The sequence below is a fragment of the Dipodomys spectabilis genome, unplaced genomic scaffold (genome assembly GCF_019054845.1).
Source record: "Dipodomys spectabilis isolate Male_0828 unplaced genomic scaffold, ASM1905484v1 ptg000095l, whole genome shotgun sequence".
Lineage (NCBI taxonomy): Eukaryota > Metazoa > Chordata > Mammalia > Rodentia > Heteromyidae > Dipodomys > Dipodomys spectabilis.
Window position 1 is genome coordinate 47325786 of NW_024870772.1, and position 23782 is coordinate 47349567.

Consider the following 23782-nt stretch of genomic DNA (forward strand, 5'->3'; position numbering starts at 1 on the left):
GTTAACTACATTATTTCACTGGTCCTAATTTCCTTTTGTAAAGTGTGGGTAAGAACATCAAATCACTTCGCTATGCTCATAGATTGTTTAGAATAAGGTGAGTTTGGCAGTGTTATCTCATTTGGCGTCTTCATATCTGGACTAGATCCTGACATCGTGAACACAGTAGATGTGGCTGAGTTCTAACATTTATTTTGCACTTTGTTAAGGGGAAGCCTTTCAGAGTAACTTTTATTTTCTCCCCCTGGGCCTGGGGGCTTGAATTTAGAGCCTGGACACTGTCTCTTACTTTTTAGCTCAAGGTTGGTGCTCTACCAATTGAGCCATTCCTCCACCCCCAGCTTTTTGGTGGTTAGTTGTAGGTAAGAGTCTCAAGGACTTTCCTGCCAGGCTGGCTTTGAACTTCGATCTTCAGGTCTCAGCCTCCTGAATAGATAGGATTACAAATTTGAGTTACTGGCTACTTGCCCCAAGTAACTTCTCAACTTAGATTTGGGACCTCAGTTACTCAAATCCAATGTAACATTTGTCTGGGTAGGGAACCTCTACTCTTCTCAAAACAATGGTAGTAAAAGCACTCTTTGTAGAAAAAGCTCAGTCCCAGTGCCTGGCCCAGTGGCAGCTCCCAAACTCCTTTCTTTTTGGAAATACCATGTGCCATAGTGTCACTGGATACAGGTGAGGGTTTGTGAAGTTTTCCTCTAAAAGTAGGGACTCTTTATTTAGGGTCCTTGAATTTGATCACAGAATAAGAATTTCTCACCATGGTGAGAAAACTTGGCAGAGCTTTATCGAGTAAGGAAGCAACCAAGCAGACAGAAAGGCAAAGACATACTAACCGTGTGGGTGTTCTGGAGGAGAGACAGATATACAGCTCCTTGGCTGTTAGGGGAATTTATAAATAAGGCAAGGGATATGACTCCAAAGTTATGCAAAGATAGGTGCTTTATCATTGCTCCAGTTATTCCTGGTTTAATTTTCTGAGTTTTTGGATGTTCTGGGCATTCTTTCCAGGTAAGAATGCATTCTGCCATAAAACAGATCCTTATCCTTGAGATAAGGAAGGTATCCGTTTGCATTATGGGTAGAAGGTTAAGTTTTGGGGGAGCAGTTCTTTTAGAAAGGTATACATCCTGCCAAATGTTAATTCTTGGGGGTGAGAAACCTCTCAGGAAGAAATGCATCCATCCTGTAGTCGCTCTTTGTTTCTGAGTTGCCTTCATCAATTTTTGAATCAATTTTTCCGGCCTCATTATCCTCTAAATAACTTTGGTCCCTTAATCTTAAAGGCAGTAGATGAATGAATATCTCCTGTGTCTGCTGCATTTTCCCCTATTCTATGCTCCCTCAATGGAACTCCCCTCCCTCCAAGTCTGGCTTGAACGCAGTGGCGCCATTTCTGGCTTTTTCGGTGCGGTACTGAGGAATCGAACCCAGGGCCTCAAGCGTGCTAGGCCTCCACTCTACCGCTAAGCCACAGTCCCAGCACCCTACCGAGCTTTGAAAAGACCTAAGGGATCAAATCTCACAGCGATGCCCAGCCAGGGCCAAGGTCCCCCGGACCCCAGCAGCCAAGACGCCAGCCCCCGAAGGCCAGCCATCGGGCGCAGGTGCAGCCCGGGCGGTGCCCCAGGCTGGCCGCACTGGCCGGACTCGCAGCCAGCCCGGGGCTCCGCTCCTGGGCCCAGGCACCGCGGCTTCGCGGCATCGCGGCTTCGCGCGGGGCGGGGCCGTCACTCGGCCCCTCCCCCGAGGGCGGCCGCGCCCCCAGCGAGCGGCGCCCCTGCGCGGGGGGCGGGGTCCGGAGGCCGCGAGTTTCGGGGCTTGGGGGCGTGGACTAGTGGCGTGGCGTGGCCTGGCTCTGGGAGTGGGACCTACATTCGCGCCCCTCCCCTGAGGGCTCTCGACCTCGCGGGTTGTTAAAACCCGGCCCGCCGGGGAGCGGGGCCTTGGCCGCGGATTTCCGTTACTGGGGTGGTGGCCTGCACGTGGGTGAGGGCGTGGCCCTCACTCGGGCCCCTCCCCCGAGGGCAAGCCGCTCGGCCGCGCTGGGTCGGTGTGGCTCCTCCCCCGAGGGGTGGGGTCATGGGGCGCGAGGCCGCCAGTTTCCGTTTATGGGGGCGTGGCCTTCACTCGGACCCTCCCCTGAGGGCGGGCCGCTCGCCGCGCGGTCTGCGTGCGGCTCCACCCCCGGGCGGAAGCGGGAGGCGGTGGCGGAGGCCGAAGCGGAGGCGGGAGCGAGCGAGCGCGCGCGGCTAGTCTTCCCTTCTCTCCCACGGGCCGCGTGAGGGCCGCCGCTCGCATCTGCTCTTGGGTTCGGCGCCCCACGGCCGCCGGCTGGCTCCTCTCCGCCCCGGCTGCTCGGCGCCCAGACCAGGCCTCGGCCCTCAGCGCCAGCCTCCCGCACCTTCCCGCCCCGCCTCGCCTCGCCCCGCGCTCAGGCCGCCGCGGCCTCTATGGCTCTCTGCAACGGAGACTCCAAGGTCAGTGCCCCCGGGGTCCAGGCCTCCCCGCCCGGCGGACGCGGGCCCCGGCCCGTCTCGCCGGTCGCGCCGCGGGCCCCTCCGCTGTGGCGGGCTTTGTTGATTTGTCTGCGCCCCGAGCCGGGGCTGCGTCGGGCCCTGCGGCCGCACCGCCGGGCATCGGGGGCCCAACGTGGGTGCGCGGGGCTCTGGGCCCTTCCTCCGCTCCTCCGGCGGTGGTGGGGACCCCGGGTCGTGGGATCCGTCCGGCTTGGGGAGCCGCCGTGGGGACACCAGGCCATGGGGTCCGTCAGGCTTGCGGGGGAGGGGCGCCGCGGGGGTCGAGCGGCCCGGCCTCCAGGTCCCGCTTGGCCTCGGTGAGGCTGGTGCGGTCCTCGGGACCCCCGGGCCGGTGGGCGCGCCGCCCCCCTCGACTCCCCCCAGGTCGGGCCGGGGTTGATACCCCGTCCCGCGGAGGCGGAAAACGTCCAGCCGACGTTACCCGCTGCCGGCTCCGTTTCCCTAGTGCGGGATCCGCTTTCCCGCGCTCGGGGTCCCCGCACGGAGCCGCGGCCCGAACTCCCGAGCCCCGGGACTGCGGGCGTATATATGTGTATATGTAGGTATGTATGTATGTATATACGTATGTATGTATGTGTGTGTGTGCGCGCGCGCGTGTGACGGTGACAGCTTCCCTCCCCTCCCCTCCCACCCCGCGTGTCTGTCGAACCTTCCTCCTCCCGTCGGCCTGGAGTCGGCGTCTGGGCCTCGGCCTGGAGTTAACCTTTGCTTCCCGGGCTCCCGGGGCGGGGAGCGGCCGGCAGCCGGGATCCCCGAGCAGGTGGGTCCAGGGCTGCCGTGGACTCGGTTTGGGGAACTTAGGTTTCGTGGCTTCTCGGCTTCTGGGCAGGAATTGCTTCTCCAGTCGGAGTTGTAATATTCTGACCACTGAGGCGTCTCTTGGAGGGTCCTTCTTGGGAATGGCTGCTCAGTACTCGGCCATCCTTCAAGAACAGTCACTCAACAAGTGAGTCAAGAGTCTGAGGCGTTGCTGTACTCTTACTATTATTAACTGTAACGGTGATGTACAGAGGGGTTACAGTTACAAAACTCAGCTAAAGAATTCACTTATTTTTGGACAGTATCACCCCTTGCGTTCTCCCAGTTTTCCCCTCCCATCCCCACTCTTAAATTGTATAGTTCATTTTCATATTACCATTTTTAATTATCTGTAAGTATTTGTACAGAGGAGTTACCTTAAACCTTGAGTTTTCTCAGGATGGTAAAGACACATCTGTAGTTCCTCTAGCCTCTGTAACCTTGTATACTAGTAGATTCGAAAAGCACTGTTTTTTGCCTTTAATTTGAACCTTTGAACTCAGTGGTTCATTGTTAGTAGATGGATGAGCTGCCCAATTGGAAGTATTCAAGCCTAATCTACAGGCTCTGAAAAAGACTGTATTTGAGAAGAGTTTTCACAATTAAGTGATGGCAGAAAGGTCAGGATTCAAGTATAGTAAGAGTTCCCAGTAAATAACTGGAATGCCGTGTTTCTGAGAGGGCCAGCTTGGACCTGAGTCGGAGTGTGTTTTCATGGCTGGCCATTACCACAGCTGCCACCACCATTGCCCTCCATCATTCAGGGGCCTCCCGGACTGCAGTGTTTACAGTTGAAAGTTTGGAAAGGGTTGGCTTTGGTTCCTGTTTCTGGCACATCTTACTTGCTAGGATTTCTGCATTTCATTTTTGCCTGGTGCCTGAAAACTGTAAAAGCATCTGGGGCTGTTTTCATTGGTGCTGTTCACATTTTAGAACTGGAAAAGGTTCCTGTTCCAGCTTCCTTAAAGTAAACCACACAGCTGGATTACGGCCACCTTTTATTGGTTTCACCCAAGCTACTTGATTAGCCATCTAAGGGAGAGACTTTGGTTAAGGAAGTGGTACGGTGTGATTTAAAGGTCTTAATTTATTAACTGTGAGAGCAGACTGTTAGCTTCTTCATAAAACCTTTCTATTATGTGACATACAACTTTTTATTAAGGCAGTATTATTATGTTCTCTGGATTACTTGTCAGCTCTCCCATTATTTGTTCCCAGGCCTTGGATTCTTTTGGTTGGAGTAGAGGTAACACCTGTTCCTCACTGCCTTTACTGAAGATATTGTGACCAGGATACAACATACTTGGGTCAAGGTGTTTTATAAATATTTTATAAATACATACTGTTTGTCATATAGAGTCTCTAGTGGTATCTGATAGTGTTAATTCAAAATTTAGAACTTCCTAAATTTAAAGTGTGTGTATATGTGTTTGTGTGTATCAGTGTCATTGTGCCAGTGTCAGTATTGGGGTTTGAACTCTCAGGGCCTGAGAGCTATCCCTGAGTTTCTTTTTGCTCAAGGCTAGTGCTTTATCACTTGAGCCACAGCTCCACTTTCAGCTTTTTCTGAATAGTTCATTGGAGGTAATGAGTCTCACCATGGACTTTCCTGCGGGGGGCTGGCTCCCAACTGCAATTTTCAGATCTCAGCTTCCTGAATAGCTACATTTACAGGTGTGAGCCACTAGCTCACCTTATGTCAAAACCTTAAGGTTTTGAATTGAGTAGAAATAGCCTGGGATTTTTATATGGGATGCCTTGGGGAATTTACCTTTTTTTTTTTTTTGTCCATCATGGGCTTGAACTCTGGGCCTGGGCACTGTCCCTCAGCTCTTCAGCTCAAGGTGAGCACTCTACTACTTGAGCTACAGCGCCACTTCCGGTTTTCTGGTGGTTTATTGGAGATAGGAGTCTCATGGTCTTTCCTGCTCGGGCTGGCTTTGAACCTTGATCCTCAGATCTCAGCCTCCTGAGTAGCTAGGAGCCATCAGTGCCCGGCTTACAACTTTTTATGGAAAATTTTTTGGAGGTCAGAGATGATGTTTTTCTGATTTTTGTTCCATTACAATGTTCAGTTATAATAGAAGATCTTTGGCAGACAAAAAGAATGTTATTTAATAAGCAAAAAAAGGAATGGTATTATAGTATGTTCTTAGAAAGTTCTTTGAAAGTCATCCAGGAACCTCAGATGATACTGTCTTTTGATTGGTCCAATTTGTCACTTAAAAATAATGGTCTTTTTTTTTTTTTTTTTGCCAGTCCTGGGGCTTGAACTCAGGGCCTGGGCTCTGTCCCTGAGCTGCTTTTGCTCAAGGCTAGCACTCTACCACTTGAACCACAGCACCACTTCTGGCTTTTTCTGTGTATGTGGTACTGAGGAATTGAACCCAAGGCTTCAAGCATGCTAGGCAGGTCTTTACCACTAAGTCACCTTCCTAGCCCAGTCTTTTTTTTTTCCCTTTTCTTTGCTCTTTTGGTGCTGCTCCTGGAGCTTAAACTCAGGGCCTGGGCACTGTCCCTGAGTTTGTTTGCTCAAGGCTAGCACTATACCACTGTCTGCTTTTTGGTGGATAATTAGAACTGAATCTAATGGACTTTCCTGGCTGGCTTCAAATTACTATCCTCAGATCTGTCTCTTGAGTACCTAGTGAGAAGATACTCAAGGCACTGGTGAGTCACCAGTGTATTTGGGTTTCTTAGTGCATTATGTTCTCAAGGATGCTTTTAAATGGAAGGAACAAATTATTTGCTATGCTGGACAACAAAATTTTTCTACAATGCAGCTTAAATTGTGTTTTCCTGCCTCTTTTAACCTAAACTCTGTTTAGATGCTTAAAATAAAGGAAGGTCTCAGGTTGAACATAATTCTGAAGCAGTTTGAGTCACACAAAGTGTTTGTTTTTATAATTCTGGGTTATGTATAATATTCTTTTTCCCCCATGCATTTTATGTACTAGAGACATGGCTGTATCTGTTCAAGAAGCACAGTGTAAGTTTAAATATAGTTTTGCTCTGGTTAGTACTGTGGCAGTTGGTTTTCTTGTTGGGGACACTCCCCAGGAATTCAAATTGTGGTTTTGGGAACTAGAGAAAGTTAGGTCTTTATAAATTCTTCAGATCAGCCATTATAATAATGTGTTCCTACTAAACACTTAATATCTACACATTATAGTAATGTGTGGGTATTTGGTTTTGATAGCATGACTATGGTTATACTGGGACTCTGGAATGTAAAAGGAAGTAAGGAAAATAATTTATGGGAATTTTGACAAGATAAAATACTGAAGTAAATAATTGTGGATTTACATAATATAGTAAATAAGTAAAACTCAAAACTATAGAAGGCGGGTTTAAATTACTTTTATACAACCCGCCCATCTCTCTCTCTCTCTCTCTCTCTCTCTCTCTCTCTCTCTCTCTCTCATGATACTGAGTTTAAACTCAGGGCCTCAAGCTTCTTTAAATTTACTTGTTGAAGCTTATTTGAATCAAGCCATTTGAACCATACCCCCAGCTCTAATTTTTAGTGTTTTAAAAATTACTGTAAGGCTGGGAAGGTGGCTCAGTGGTAGAGCGCTTGCCTTGCATGCCTGAGGCCGTGGGTTCGATTCCTCAGCACCACATAAGCAAAAAGAAAAAAGCCGGAAGTGGCGCTGTGGCTCAAGTGGTAGAGCGTTAGCTTTGAGCTGAAGAGCTGAGGGACAGCACCCAGGCCCAGAATTCAGGCCCTATGACCAGACCCTGCCCCCCCCCCAAAAAAAAATTACTGTATTTTTAGCCAAGTGCTGGTGGCTCACACCTGTAATCCTAGCTACTCAGGTGGCTGAGATAGGAATGCCAGCCCAGGCAGTAAAGTTCATGAGACTCTTATTTCCAATAAAACCACCAGAAAACAGGAAGTGGCGCTGTGGCTCAAGTGGTAGAGCACTAGCCTTGAGCTAAAGAGTTGAGGGACAGTGCCCAGGTCCAGAGTTCAAGCCCCACGACGACCCCAAAAAAAAATTACTGTATTTTTATTATCTTTATGTATTTGTGGAAAGCCCTTACCATTCAACGTGTTAGTTTATAAGTACAGCACATCTTGATCAATGTCACTCCTTTCATCATTCTCCCCCATCCCTCCCACACAAAACCCTCTCTTTAGTTTTTCTAGTTTCATAGGATATGCATTGACTATTAGTGGTTATTTTGAAGATAGGTGGATTGGCCTTAAATTGGTATCCTCTGGATGTCAGCCTTCTGCTTAGGTAGGACTCAGGCATGAGCCACTGTGGCTTAAATCTGCTTTCTGAGTACAAATAATTTACGTTTCCTCTCTATCTGGCTTATGATGGCCTAGGAACTTGCCCATTGAGGAGCCCATGTGGCACTTTTGGGCACCTGATAGGTAAGAGGCTGGTGGTGTCTGCAGCCTCAGATTTCTCCCATCACTCTGGAAACTGGAAGAGTTAAAGATGCCTAGTACAGTGCCCTGTCCAAGTAATGTGTTAGCTGCATTTGGCTTTCAGAACTGTGTTCACTGTGTTTGCAGTTGCGCAGGACTCCCTTTTAAAGTGTGGCAAAAGGTGGGAATATACAGTGACCCTCCAGTATGCCCAGCCCAGCCTACTTTAATGCAGCTATTCTTTTTTCTTGTTGTTGGTCGTGGGGCCTGAACTCTGGGCTTGGGCGCTGTCCCTCCGCTTCCAGTCCCTTCCCAGTCCCTAATGCAGCTTTTCTTAATAATATCTTGTTCGAAAGTGAAAAGTTTGGAGCTGAGGCTGAAGTCCAGTGGTAGAGTACTTTTCTAGCACTCTAGATTTAATTTCCCCTTCAAGGAAAAAATTCTGAGACACATGTCCTGCTGGGTGAATACCAGAAACACAGCTGTAAATTTTCAGTCTTCGGCCCACTGGGCCCTACTGCCACTAAACTATGGAGCACATATTCTAGTTTTAAGTCTGATTTTCTTCAGAGATGCATATTTAAAACTTGGCTAAGTTTTAAGATTTTTTTTTTCTTTTTTCTTTTTTGGGTCCGGTCGTGGGGCCTGAACTCTGGGCCTGGGCACTGTCCCTCAGCTCTTCAGCTCAAGGCTAGCGCTCTACCACTTGAGCCACAGCATCACTTCCGGTTTTTTTCTTTTTTGCTTATGCGGTGCTGAGGAATCGAACCCAGGGCCTCAGGCATGCAAGGCAAGTGCTCTACCACTGAGCCAACTTCCCAGCCCAAGATTTTTTTTTCTTAGTGTATGTAACTGCTGATTTATTCTAACAGTCTTGAAAATTTAATGTCATACATTTCTGAGTTGGTGTAATGGTGGTTCACACCTGTTATCCTAGCTACTTAGAAAGATTGAGTTTTTTTGTTTTGGTCAGTTGTGGGGCCTGAATTCTGGACCTGGGCACTGTCCCTCAGCTATTTGGCTCAAGGCTAGCGCTCTACCACTTGAGCCACAGTGCCACTTCTGGCTTTTTCTGCTTATGTAGTGCTGAGAAATCGAACCCAGAGCCTCATGCATGTGAGGCAAGCACTCTACCACTGAGCCACCTTCTCAGCCCAAGATTGAAGTTTGAAGATAAACAGCTTGGGCAGGGAAGTCTTCAACTCATTCCAGTTATCTCTGTAAGGAAAATGGAGGAGAACGGAAAAGGAATAGTCCGGAATCGATCATTAACAGGTGAGGACTGTTTATTGAGGAACAGCAAGAGACACAGACCTTCCCGCGGGTTTGGAGGTTGTGGCGAAGAGTTGGGAGAGGAATTGGGTTTTTATAGGAGGTCCGAGCAAGGAGGCAGGGGTTAATAAAAAAGTCACTAGGTCAAGGAAGGTGGGGGCCTTTCATTTGGGCCTACAATGGGATGTTTACAGCTGGGCTTAGGTGGATTGCCCTGCCTGTACTTCACACATACCTGGGATTTTGCATGGCGTCTGTATAGGCCTGGGACAATAGGATGGTGGCCAATCCTTCGGACCCCCCCAGAAAAAAAGCCAGTTGTGATATACAACAGTTTAATAATAAAATTATGTTTAAAAAAAGCAAAAGTGGAGCTGTTGTAGCTTAAGTGTCAAGTGGTAAAATACCTACTAGCCTTGAGCACAAAAGCTCAGGGACAGCACCCAGGCCCTGAGTTCAGGCCTCAGGACCAGCTTTAAAGAAAACAAAAAAGCTTGGAAAAACATCATTGTTTTGTGGTCATTGATCATAGTATACCTTTGGAGAGGTGTGATCAAATTAAAGACGGACGGGGTCCGAGGAAAGGTAAGTGCGGCACTCGCCCGTTCCCTAGCCTCCCTCAGCCCAGGAGACAATCAGACACAGCGGGGAGCCAAATCCAGCAGGTAGAAACTCATTTATTAACAGAGAGCAGCCCCTTTTAAGGACAACAAGGGTGGGTGGTATGGTAAGGGAGGAAGAGGAACCAATCACTGTCAAGGTCACACCCTATCATTCACCTGAGCCTTCACGGGCTGGTTAGGCACTGATCAGAGAGCCATCTTGGCTGGCCATGTGCTCTCCAGTAAATTAGGCTCTGCCCACTCAACCCCCTCCCAGCGCCATCTTTGCTGCCCATGTGCTCCACAGATTCCCCCTTTTATTTTTGTTTTAATGGCAGACCCACCTAGCACAGTAATAAACATCAGTCCCACCACAGTTAGAAATGTCTGAAGCAGTTCAAGTAATTCCTGGGCACCTGGTGTCTTTTAAGTAAGCCAGTTCCTTGTACGTGCCTTTAAGCTAGCACAGGAGTCAAGATGACCTTTGAGCTTTACTGTCAGCTCCAATTGCTCCCAACATTATCTCCCCCCGTCTTTGCTTAAAGAAGCGAACCCGCCTGTCTTAGGTTGGGTGGATCGCCTTGTCTGCCTTACCCGTCATCGGGAACTTCTTCAGAGCGAAGCTGAAGGCCCTGTCTTAGGTTGGTCAGACTGACACCCCCTCTTACCCGTCTCTGGTTGCGATTCCTCTCGGGAGGAAATTCATTCATTTGGAGCTTGATAACTGGCTGGCTAAGCTCATAATGCAAGGAAGGCATAGAAAAAACCATCAGCAAAAGCATTACCAGGCCAGGAAATGTCACTACTAGTCCTTTAACCTTAGTGAAGGATGGGATAGCAGTCTTTGCTATCCAGAGGTGAGGATTGTTCTAATCCAGCTATTTGCCTGTGGGGTTGGACAAAATCTAAACTGGAAGCATAACAAAAGGTGGTTGTTTAACAATAAGTATGGATTCAATGCTGCTATACAAGCAATTAGTAGAAGAACAATTAAAGCAGGTAACATTAAAATAATTAACTCCTACAAAAATATTAAACAGTCCATAGGGTGGTGATCAAAATGAAGGTCAGGCCACCAGCTCGAAGGGACAGCTTCTCTTGTGGTGCTCCTGACGATTTCTGCATTGCCAGCATTGATCACTGCCCAGGTCACCCGTTGAGGTTGATGCAGGTTCCATAGGGCAACCAACAGCTGGAGTGTCACCATCTGAAATTGTTAGAGAACACAAGAGCTTCTCAAGGGCTGGTTGCCCTTGGGGATGGTTAATAATTGTCTTTCTGGCTTTTGTCTTTAAAACACAAGCCTAGGCCATGCTTTTTGTTGTTGTTGTTGGTTAGCTTATTCTTGGGCATCCTCCTGTATAGAGGAAATGGGTAAAAACTTAAGGTTCCTGGCAGGGATCCAAATGGGAGCAGACTCCCCATTTTGAGTTAAAACTGCAGATATTAATGTGACCCCTGCAAACAACCAAAGGGAAATGGGCTCACTAATAGAATACCTCTTTAGGGAAACTTCATCCAGGGCTTTTTGGAACTGCAAAAATATTGCCCTATGGCTGTCTGTAATTGTAATAACTTCTTGTGGCGTCCTGTCTTTTAGCAGGGCAAATAAGGGCACAAGACTATCTTTAGGGACAGAAACCCATGGCAACAGCCAATTGATTTCCCCTAAAAGACTCTGAAGTTGGGTTAAGGTTAGAGAGGCTGGAATATCCAGCAAAGGCTTAAGGGGGCTGGCCTGAGTCAAGGTAAGGTGGGTCCCGAGCACCTTAAAAGGAGCTACCTTTTGAATTTTATTAAGGGCTATGGTAAAACCCCCCTTTTTTAATATGGTGAGAACCTGGGCCAGAAGGCCCTCCAGGTAGCTTGGGTCTCGGTGCCCCAGAATCATATCATCCATGTAGGCATAGGCAAGGGAGGTATCTGAACCCAGCACAGGCCCTAAAAGTGTGGCCAAGTGTTGTTGACAGAAGGCTGGACTATTGGCCATACCCTGTGGCAGCACCGTCCATTCAAACCTCCGGATCAGGCTGGGAAAAATTAAGAGAAGGTATAGAGAAAGCAAACTTCTCGCAGTCATCTGGATGCAGAGGGATAGAAAAAAAACAATCTTTAATATCAATCACAACCAAAGTATATTCTGAAGGTATAGCAGGAGTCCAGGGCATGCCTCTTAGGGGCGTTCCTACTAGCTTTCATTTACCTTCCGTAGATCTTGGAGCATCCGCCAAGCCCCAGAGGCTTTTTGAATAACAAATCCAAGGACTTATAGAAGGGCGGATATGCCGGAGGCTTATCTGTTCCTCCACCAGAAGGTGGAGGGCTTCAAGTTTAGGTTTGGTCAATGGCCACTGCTCCACCCAGATTGGGCTTCCTGGCTTCCACCTAATGGGAGGTACTTGGGGGGCAGTGGCCTTTAGGATTGGGGGTGCACCTGAGCGGGTCCCCTATGTTCTTCTCTGTAATTATGAAAGTTAAAAAAGTCCCCTTCCTTAACTCCCTCTAGATCCTGTTTAAGCCTTTGTGCTTCTTCCCCATCCAGGATATCATCATGATGCTCGATGGTCTGTAGTGACCACGGCATCCATTTGTCTTAGCATATCTTGCCCTAGTAAATTGGCAGTGAGGTTCTTTGCCACTAAAGGGCGTATCCTTCCCTGTTCTCCATCTGGGCTAGTCCATGTCATAAGGGCAACCGTTTCTTTGGTCTGGGAGTTGCCCCCTACCCCCAATATCTGGGGCCCAGGTGCAAGCTTCCAGTCCAAGGTCACTTCCTCCTCCCTGAGTATGGTTCGGTCTGCCCCAGTGTCAATTAAACAGTGAAACCTCTTTCTGCCTATGAGAATACTCATTTTAGGGCGGAGTCCGTCCACCAGGGGGACGGTCCAATGGGCCTGGGTCGCCCTGCCACGAGGCTGCCTGGGCCTCACAGCAGGGGGGGTTCCTCCTTGCGTTAAAGGGGCTAGAGGATGCCCCTCCCCAAGTTTAAAGACTTCCCATCTAAATCAAACTTGTATCCCTCCCTGCCCCTGGGGTAGGGTATAGGGGGCGGTTTGCCCACGGGCCAGTTGGCAGGGGATTGTTGTAAACAATCTCTCTTAAAGTGCCCCTCCTGCCCCCATTCAAAACAAGTCCTTGGGGCTCCTTGGCCCTGGGCTGCCAGCGCCTGAGTAATGGCCTCAGTCATTGTAGATGCCTGAGCCTGTAAAGCTAAAGCTAGTGATTGGGACTGGTGCTTGAGGCCACCACCCATCTGCTCAGGGAACACTCTCTCAATCCTGCGCAGGCCATGCGGTGGTCTGCATTCGTCCCTTCCCAGACCAGCAGCTTTACAAACTGATCTCGGAGGTTCCCTGTCGGCAGCTTGAGGTGAACACTCTGTTGGACTCGGTCTATGAAATCAGGTCGAGGCTCACCCAGTTTTTGTCTCACTTCTGCCATGGGGGACTCAGTAGGCCCATCATCCAGTTTGTACCACACGGCAAGTCCTGCCTGCCTCACCTGGTCACGGTACGGGCCAGGTATTGCGGCCTGTTGGATGCCGGTGGAGTACCCTTCCCCCTTCCCTGCTAGCATGGCGTAAGTAATAGGTATCGCTGGTTGAGCCTGCCGGTTACTCTCCGCTCGCACTCTGCATTCCTCCTTAAAGAAAGCACACCATTTAATAAACTGAGAACTAGTGGTCTGGGCCCAGGGAGAGTTTGGGCCATCCTCCGCCACCGCCTTGCGGAGCTCTTTAAGATCCTTAGCTTCCCATGGATACCATTCCAAGGGCCTGTTAGCCCCTGATGCCACATTGACCGGATACACTTGGGGAAGCGAATCCTGTGGCCGAGAGTCTGGGCTCTTGGGTGGCCCTTCCTTTCCAGGGCTCTTGGGTGGCCCTTCCTTTACAGAGGTCTCCGAGTAGGTTACTTCCTCAGCCCTTGGTCCCTCCATGTGGTAGGGGTCTGGGTTTTGCAAGTCCCTCTCGCAGGTCTCGTAGGGCGCCGTACCTCCCTTCCAATCAGGGGAATAGGGAGGGGGCCTAGGACCGTCCGGGGCACCTGAGTAGCTGCCTCCACCCCTGCATGCACAGATAGTGCGTTCCGGTTGAATTTGACCTTTTCCTTTTCCTTTTTACTTCCCAAGTCCTCCTGTACTCCTTCTAGGCCTAATGTTGCCTCCTCCTCCTTCTTCTGTGATATAGCATTACCCATATTTAGGGTTTCACTTACCCCGAGAGACCGCTTAGCCTCGGCCGGTATCTTTTCCTTTCGTGCCCCACGTTGGGCGCCAGATGTTGGGTCTTTGTCCGTCCCACGGTCCCACGAAAGACGGACGGGGTCCGAGGAAAGGTAAGTGCGGCGCTCGCCCGTTCCCTAGCCTCCCTCAGCCCAGGAGACAATCAGACACAGCGGGGAGCCAAATCCAGCAGGTAGAAAAACTCGTTTATTAACAGAGCAGCCCCTTTTAAGGACAACAAGGGTGGGTGGTATGGTAAGGGAGGAAGAGGAACCGATCACTGTCAAGGTCACACCCTATCATTCACCTGAGCCTTCACGGGCTGGTTAGGCACTGATCAGAAGATCAATTGGGGTCTGCCCACTCAACCCCCTCCCAGAGCCATCTTGGCTGGCCATGTGCTCTCCAGTAAATTAGGCTCTGCCCACTCAACCCCCTCCCAGCGCCATCTTTGCTGCCCATGTGCTCCACATGCCACTAGATTCTACTGTTCAACATCTTTAGACGGTTTGCTCCCACCTTAAATCATTTATTGAAGATAAAATAGGTTTTTGTTTTTGTTTCTTTGAGACAGGAACTGTCATCTGTTCCAGCTTTGTATAGCATTCTTCCCAGCACTGGGATTAGAGGAATCACCACACCTGGCCCCCAAAGGCAGTCTCTAGTTTGTGAGGCACAACTCTTTAAGGAGCATAGTTGTCTCATAAAGTTTTTCCTCAAATTGTGCCCCTCCTACCCTTCTTTGTTTTTACAGGTCTTGCTATGTGGTCTGGGCCTGCCTCAAACTTGTGATCCTTTTGCTTCAGCATTCTGAGTGCTGGGTTACATCTGTGACACCCTTGAACAAGGTTTAATTGAGTGCTATATTACAGCAGTAGGCATGACAGTCTTTAGGTGAATAGTTGAAGGGCAAATCACTTAGTTTATTCACTTTGCGTAGTTTTTATCCTATGCTTCTTTCTATATACTGTAACATCTTTTTTTTTTTTGGTTGGTCATGGGGCTTGAACTCTGGGCTTAGGCGCTGTCGTTTAGCTCTTCAGGCCAAGGCCAGCGCTCTACCACTTGAGCCACAGCGCCACTTCCGGTTTTCTAGTGGTTTATTGGAGATAAGAGTCTCACAGACTTTCCTGCCTGGGCTGGCTTTGAACTGTGGTCCTCAGTTCTCTCAGCCTCCTGAGTAGCTAGTATTACAGGCGTGAGCCACCAGTGGCTGGCTTTTTGGTTTTTTTCTTTTTTCTTTTTTTGGGTCAGTCATGGGGCTTGAACTCTCGGTCTGGGTGCTGTCCCTTAGCTCTTCAGTCAAGACAAGCATTCTACCACTTAAAGCCACAGTGCCACTTTGGTTTTTTGGTGGTTTATTGGAGATAAGAATCTCAGGGACTTTCCTGCCTAGGCTGGCTTTAAACTGTCATCCTTAGATCTCAGCCTCCTGAGTAGCTAGAGTTATAGGCGTGAGCCACCGATGCCCGGCTGTAACATTGTCTTTTAAAGTTTATGTTTAAACTAATATAGCATATTACATAAAAGTAAAAGAATGTGCATTTGTATTGTGTATATGGTACCCGTGATGTCTCACTACTTGAGTATGTTGTATAATATTTAATCAGTTTAAACATATCCCTTCAAACATCATTTATAATAAAATCATCAAAAATCTTTTTCTTGAAATACACAAAGCATTAGTCTATCTACAGTCACCTTATGGTGCAGTGGCATGCTGTTATTATTTCAACATGGGAGGGCAAATTCTCTTCATAATACTTTGCATTCCTTTGGCTCTGTGCTCAGCAGTGAGATTGTGGAAAGTCCACTTTTCCATAATGGCTGTATCAGTTTATCTTCCCACCTGTGTACAGTAGTTTCCTTTTCTTCAAATGCCTCCCAGTGCTTGTTTGTACTCTTTTTGGTAATAACCATTCTTACTAGAGTGAGATGATGGCTTTTTTGCTTTATTTTCTTTCTTGATGATTAGTGATGTTGAACATGTTTTCTTACTTTTTGGCTTCTAGCATGTATTATTTTTAGAAATATCTATTTGGAAATATCTATATATTGTAAATGGTAATTTTGGATTTCTGTTTCAGATAATGCACCATTAACATTTAGTATTAACTCTTATTTTGTTTTTGTTTTTTACCAGTCCCGAGGCTTGAACTCAGGTCCTGTGCACTATCCCTGAGCTTCTTTTGCTCAAGGCTAGCACTGTACCACTTGAGCCACAGCACCACTTCTGACTTTTTTCTGTTTATTTGGTACTGAGGACTTGAACCCAGGGCTTCATGCCAGGCAAGCACTCTACCACTAAGCCACATCCCTAGCCCCACTGCTCCTGATTTTGGTTCCCATACCTATTATGAGTCTGTAACAAGCCACTCAGCACATGTTTAATAAATGTTTTGTTCTGTCCTGTATTTTCTTTTCCTTTTCTATTTGGTACCTGACACCTTTGCTTGTTAGCTAGAGTTCTACAGCTGAACTATGCCTCCAACCACTGTTCTGTATTATGTACCTATAAATATTTCTTTCTTTCTTTTTTTTTTTTTTTTGTTATTTTGTCTATTTGGTTTTTGGAGTTTTTTTTTTTTTTGGTCGGTCGTGGGGCTTGAACTCTGGGCCTAAGCGCTGTCCCTCAGCTCTTCAGCTCAAGGCTAGCGCTCTACCACGTGAGCTACAGCACTACTTCTGGTTTTCTAGTGGTTTATTGGAGATAAGAGTTTCACGGACTTTCCTGCCTGGGCTAGCTTTGAACCGAGATCCTTAGATCTCAGCCTCCTGAGTAGCTAGGATTACAGGCATGAGCCACCAGCCCCCCGCTGGAGTTTCTTATATGTTCTGGATCTGAACTCTGTCAGATGGTCTGTCTCCTATACTGTAGGTTGTTTGTTCACTCAGATTGTCTTTTTTTTTCTTTTGCTATGCAGAACATTTTAGTTTGATGAAATCTCATTTGTTTGTTTTGCTTTTGATTCCAGTGCTTTGGGTTCTTGTCCTAGAATATCCTTGTTATCATGCCAGTGCTCTGAAGCTTTCTCCTTTCTTTGTGTTTTTACAGTAGCTTTACAGTTTCTGGTCTAACCCATTTTGAGTTGATTGCTTTAACTGGTAAGAGATGGTGTCCAGTTTCATTCAGGTGTGGATATCTAGTTTCCCCAGTACCAATTACTGAACGGCTTTTATCCCCAGTGAGTCTTCTCAAAAAATTAGTTGGCTCTAGGTACATGAATGTACTTGTAGGCTTTTATCTGTTCTTATAGTCTGTATGTCTGTTTTTGTCCCCTGCACCCTGTTTCAAGTCTGATAGCTTTGTAGTATAGACGTCGAAGGTACTGTTCCATTAAAAAATTTTTTTTGTTGGTTCCATATGGATTTTAGGATCTTTTGCCCCCTAGTATTTTGAAGAATGTCATTGATATTTAGTCTGTTAGTGCTTTGTGTACCATATGACACTTTTATTGATTTTTTTTTCTCATCTGTGACGTGGGATTCCCTCCCCCCCACAACCATATTTGTTATTGAACTAGTGTCTTTGTACATGTTAATTTTTTAAAAAAAAATTCTTGAATCTGCATCAACTTCTTAGTGTTTTGTAATTTTTGCTGTAGAGATTCTTCACTTGGATTAAATTTATTCCCAAATAGAAGTATGTGCGTGTGTGTGCGTGTGTTTGTGTGTGTGTGTGTGTGTGCGTGTGTGTGTGTGTGTGTGTGTGTGTGTGTGTGTGTGTATGGGGGGATTATTACAAAATTGCTATATAATTATATAATTGCTTTTTGGACATTGAACTAAAGAAAGTAAGGTAAAACTTGGGTGTTAAAGTTTTTTTTTTTTGTTGGTCCTGGGGCTTGAACTCTGGGCTTGGGTGCTGTCCCTACTCTCTTCAACTCAAGGCGAGCACTCTACCACTTGAGCCACAGCCTCACTTCGGGTTTTCTAGTGGTTTATTGGAGATCAGAGTCTCGCAGACTTTCCTGCCCGGGCTGGCTTTGAACTGTGATCCTCAGATCTCCGCCTCCTGAGTAGCTAGGATTATAGGTGTGAGTCACTGGCACCTGGCTCATCTCTTTGCATTTTTACAAAGAACTTTTGATCCTTGTTCATGACAACAGGTTAGACTCGTGTGCATGCTTGCATTCACCTTCAGAAGACACATTTCTGGTTCAAAGAGTAAATTTTGGTTGGTGAGGAAGCAAGGTCAGTGTGAAAAGCCTGTGCAGAAACTGTTGGACTGCATGCAGTTCAGAGCCTTGCCTTCCTGTGGTAGTATTGTGACACAAATTACAACTAAATGTTCTGCCAACTTGTAGAAGTATGCACGTTAGCACTGGCTTTACACTTGCTCATGGATAACCGTCCCAGAGTTGGATAGTGTTCATTACCGGATAGGAGAAACTGGTTATGATAAAGCACTTATTTAGGGACTTTACAATCTGTGTATGGTGGTGCATGTCTGCACTTCCCATATTCTGAAACAGGAGGACTTCAACCTCCAGGCCGGCCTTGGGCTACATCATGGGAGGCAAATAGTGTCTCTTGACTTTAGCTAACATTGTCAGAGTTTCTTAGGTCATTTTTAATTTTTTTTGTCAGTTGTGAGGCTTGAACTCAGGGCCTGGGTGCTGTCCCTGAGCCTGTTTGTGCTCAAGGCTGGTACTCTACCACAGTGCCACTTCCAGTTTTTGAGTGGTTAATTGGAGATGAGTCACACGGAGACTTTTCTTCCAGGCTGGCTTCCAACTGTGATCCTCAGATCTCAGCCTCCTGAGTAGCTAGGATTACAGGCGTGAGCCTCCAGTTTAGTCATTTAAGTTAGAAGTGGTTACATTACTAGTATTTATTGTGTCCTCAAAGTAACATTGTGCCCATATACACTGTTTTTAGTCTTATAACATGGGTTTAAAACTGGATCAGAAATTGTGACACAACCTGGAAGAGAAACATGGTTTTCTTTTGGTCATGGGACTTAAATTCCGCCTGGGTAATGTCCCTAAGCTTTTCACTCAAGGCTAGTACTCTACCACTTTGAGCCACATCACTACTTTGAGGTTTTGGGGGGTAAATTGGAGATTAGAGTCTCCCAGACTTTTCTGCCCAGACTGGCTTGAACCACAATCCTTAGATCTTAGCCTCCTAGGATTACAGGCATGAGCCACTGGCATCAGGCATGGTTTTATTTTCTAACTATGTTTTTATAATGTATAGATTGCAGTAACTAGAACTGTGTTTAGATTCTCTGAGAAGGCAGATATCTGCAGCTGATTCCATGGCTAGTATTTGTAAATATAAACATGTTCTGGGGTGAGGGTATGGAACTATCTAACTTATCTGAGTTAGAGCCAAACTGCTTCCTGTTCACTGATTGAGATCATGCCCTCGCATTGTTCTTCACCCATAGGACTTGAGCCCATGTGAACATGGAGAAGATGATCTGGGTGGCTGAAAACCCAGGAGAAATGTCTGCTTAGTCAAAAGATGAAAACATTCTAATCAGAAGTAGAAGACACCTGCTGTGAAGTATCATTAGGATCAATTGTTTTCTCTTCTAGCACAGTTGTTAACCAGAGCAATGACAGTGGCTAGATAGTACTCTATGTCAATAGATCTGTGTTTCCTAAACTTGTTGAAGAAAACTCATAACAGCAGTTAATTGAAGCAATTCCAGTAAATATGTATGCATTCCACAGTCCGATTAGAGGGTGAGATAAAATCAAATGAATTAAGTAATTAGAGCTTTTGTTTGTGTTCTTTTATGGACTTTTGATTAGGATATGATTATTTGAATTGTAATGTAGCCCAGGCTGACCTTGAACTTGTCACCTTTTGCCTTAGCTTCATGAGTATGTGATGTGTAACATCTCAACATGTGTATTGAAATAAGACCAGCACATAAAAGTCAATGATGATAATTCAGGCACCAAGGAACAGTTGACAAAGTAGAGATCCAGTGTTATGTGTTATTGTATCACAGGGAGGCCCATGGCTTCTGGAGTTTTCTTGGGTATAAATGCCATTTCCTTCTGGGCAGCTGTGGCTCATGCCTGTAATCCTAGCTAACACAAGAGGCTGAGATCTGAGGATCGTGGTTTAAAGCCAGTCCAGGGAGGAAAGTCCCTGATACACTCTTATCTCCAATTAACCACCAGAAAACCAGAAGTGGTGCAGTTGCTCAGCTGGTAGACTGCTTGCCTTGAGGTGAAGAGCTGAGGAACAGCGCACAGGCTCAGAATTCAAGCCCTACGACTGATTAAAAAAAAAACAAACACTAAAAACATTTCCTAAAGGCATTTCACACATTTACTACACGAAGCAAACAACTGTGACGGTCAACTACATTTAAAGTTTTATTTATGTAAAAAGACTATTGAGTCATTCTATTTTGCTGGTTAGTTGGAGGTAAGAGTCTCAGCTGAGTTTTCCTGCCTAGCCTGGCCTTGGTCTGAGCCTCTTTAGTAGGTTTGATTATAGACCTGCCCAATACCCTTTTTTTAAAAAAAATTCAGATTTTTATGAGTGATGCCTCTAAAAATAGTTCTACTATAAAGTTTAGAATACTTTGAATACTACAAAGAAAGAAAAATTTAGCCTGTATTTTGGTGTATGTTATCCTGCACACATGTACTCTTGAATTCCTACACAAGTGGGCTAAAATGAATTGTATTTGGTTGTATATTCTCTTAAGAGGATTTCAGAAGTGCACACACATTTTTAATGCTTTTCCTTATGTAAAATTTGAAATGCATACACACATGAAAGGAAAGGAAGTGTGGAAGGAATGAAGAGAGAAATGGAGCCAGGGTAGAGACAACTGAGTTCATTCACCTTGCTGCACTTAGTGCCCCACCACACTCCATATGCATGCTGGTTAAGGGATGCTTGGTTCCACTTAGTCCATGTGTACATGCTTACAGTCTTCCCTATAAGACACATGTTATAAACTGGTGACAAACTTCCTAGTTGGCTGTGTGTTTCTGGAGCTGGCCGTGGTTCCATTCTGTATGTAGCTGTTTTGTGATTTGTGCTATATTAACACTTGCATGATCATTTGTGTTGTATTAACAACTTGCAGCTGGAGAGTGCTGGAGGAGACCTTAAGGATGGTTGTCACCACTATGAGGGAGCTGTTGTCATTCTGGATGCTGGTGCTCAGTATGGAAAAGTCATAGACCGAAGAGTGAGAGAGCTGTTTGTGCAGTCTGAGATCTTTCCTTTGGAAACACCCGCATTTGCCATCAAAGAACAAGGATTCCGGTATGCTTTTGTATGAGGAGATTAAGTTTAGATTGTGGGATATCTGACTTACTATTAATATACTTGAAGACTGAATTTTCTATGAAATTTATGCAGTCATGTTTACAAGAAATACAAAGTTTTCAGTAAAAGTTACCATAATTTTATTTTCAGTCCTAGGACTTGAATTCGGGGCTTAGGCTAGGACTTGAATTCGGGGCTTAGGCACTGTACTTGAGCTATTTTGCTCAAGGCTAACATTATCCCACTTGAGCCACTTCTCGCTCTACTTCTGGCTTTTAGAGTAGTTAATTGGAGATAGGAATCTCATGGACTTTCCTTCTTAGGCTGGCTTTGAACTGCAGTCCTAAGATCTCAGCTTCCTGAGTAGCTAGGATTATAGGCATGAACTCCAGTGCCAAGATATTACCATGATTTTTGTTGTTGTTGTTGTACAACTTACTTGCTATTTTATGTGTGGGTCAGAGTTAGATGTAGTTAGTGAGGTTATTTATTCACGATAAAGCATTAAATTGAAGGAAAATGTACAGATAGTTGGCTAGGACACCTCAGAGAAGAAATCTGGTCTATAATAGTCTCTTTTACTTCTTGTCCCAAGAGACTTGTCTCTAAAGTGTTGTATTTCTCAACTCTCTTATTGATTGTGATGGTACATATCTGTAGTCTTAACACTCCAAAGACTGAGGCATGTAGAATTCCAGGCCAGGGTAGGCCTTTCATACACTAACTCAAAGATAAACCAAAAGCAACAGAAGTATCTGGGAAAACCTAGTATGTTGTCAGATTTTTATCTATAGAAAATCCAGAAATACACATTTTCTATTCCTATTTTAAACACACTGTTCCTGTTATTAAACTGTTTTAAACTTGAGTGTAATTTTTGAGAACCAAGTAAGAATGTCAGGAGGCAGGTGAGGAAGATAGACGTGAGTTTGCACCTAAGCCAAAGACGGTTTTTTAGTTTCTAAATCAGCTAACTTACAATACTGCCTGACTGATGAGAATAGGGTGTAGGGGCTCAATGGGAGGCTTATTTAGGGTATTAAGAGGTTCAAGAATAAAGTTGTTAGCCGGGCACCTGTAATACTAGCTATGCAGGAGGCTGAGAGCTGAGGAACTCAGTTCAAAGTCAACATGGGTAGGAAAGTCCATGAGACTCTTATTTGCAATTAACCACCAGAAAACTGGAAGTGATGCTTGGCTCAAGTGGTAGAGCGCTCGCCTTGAGCTCAGGGACAGCATCCAGACCTAGAGTTCAAGCCCTAAAACTGACACACACACACACACACACACACACACACACACACACACACACACACACACACACACACACACACACACACACACACACACACACACACACAATAAAAAAGTTGTTTAAGAGGAACACTTAGAAGTCCTTTCTGACTCTTCTTTTCATGCACAGTGCTGTTATCATCTCTGGAGGACCCAATTCTGTGTATGCTGAAGATGCCCCCTGGTTTGATCCAGCAATATTCACGATTGGCAAGCCTGTTCTTGGAATCTGCTATGGCATGCAGGTACACTGAACGAAGATGTGCTCTGATGACTTACATTGATGTTTTTTGAAACTCATGCTGCATTGTAGTCTCTCTTTAGTCTATTTAGATTTTTAGTGAGATGTTTGTACATAACTGTGTGAATTGCTGTACTCGTAGGACAGAACAGATCTGTTATAGGGAATCCATGGTAAGGAGTAACTGGGTATTTCCTGTAACAAAACATTGTCCAGGGCTTAAAATAAGAGTTGATGTTGCGTATCCTCAGTAGCATTTTGTGTTGTACTCTAGCTTTTGGCTTTCTAGCTTACTTTAATGTTGAATATTCAAGATCTGTCAAACAAGTAGAATGTCATTATTAATATTTCCCTCCCTATTCCTTTGTAGTATAGAGGTTGATCTCAAGGTGTTTGCTTGCTAGGCAAGCACACTGTACCACTTGAGCCATATCCTTACCTCTTTTTACTTATCTTTCAGGTAGGGTTGTTAGCTTTTGCTTTTGCTCATACTAATGTCTTCCTACCTCTGCCTCACACATAGATATTAGTGATGTGTAGCACTGCCTTGTTGTTTGAGATAGGATCTCACTGGCCTCAGACTTCAGTCCTCCTATCTTTTACAGGCATGAGTCACTGTGTTCAGGACATATTTGCCTTTCAAAGCCATTGGCTTTGTAGAAAGAAGGTAGACTGTGTAGACTCTTAAATTATGTTTAGAGTTAAAACTGTTTAGGTTATCTAATTGTGAACTACAAATTTATTGGGGCAGAAGTGCAGTAGGTTCATTGAGGATGAAAAAAGCATCCAGTGTTCATTAAGTGCATATGAATGACTGTCCTGCCTTATGCTGACAGAAATTTGGGAGAGAACATGTGTTTCTAGAATACTTCTGTGAATGTTTTAAAGAGAGAATGACGGGAAAGATGAGAATCGAAATGGAAATTGGATGAAGTTTGTAGTGACAAGTCTTGTGTTTGATAATGTGAAGGATTTGAACTTTATCCTGTAGACTAGGGATCTGCATGCCAGGTATGGCCTACTATGCATTTTCCATGAACTGCAAACGAAAATTTTTGTGGCATGTGATGACATTCAAATTTTATTGTCTATAAATATTTTAGTATAATATAAATATCAACAAATTGATTCCTGTCAGTATTGTCTGTGGATGCTTTTGAGCTATAATTGGAAG

General features: G+C 45.7%; 1 protein-coding gene across 1 annotated transcript in view; it reads left to right on the forward strand.

Moving 5' to 3' along the window:
- The first annotated feature begins 2211 nt into the window (after positions 1–2211).
- Gmps (guanine monophosphate synthase) overlaps positions 2212–23782 on the forward strand; it is a 43284-nt gene continuing 21713 nt past the window's right edge. The window contains exons 1-3 of the mRNA XM_042685539.1: positions 2212–2483; positions 20890–21071; positions 22498–22612. Of these exons, the coding sequence (XP_042541473.1) occupies positions 2457–2483; positions 20890–21071; positions 22498–22612 (324 nt within the window). The 5' untranslated portion in view covers positions 2212–2456. The remainder of the gene's footprint in view (positions 2484–20889; positions 21072–22497; positions 22613–23782) is intronic.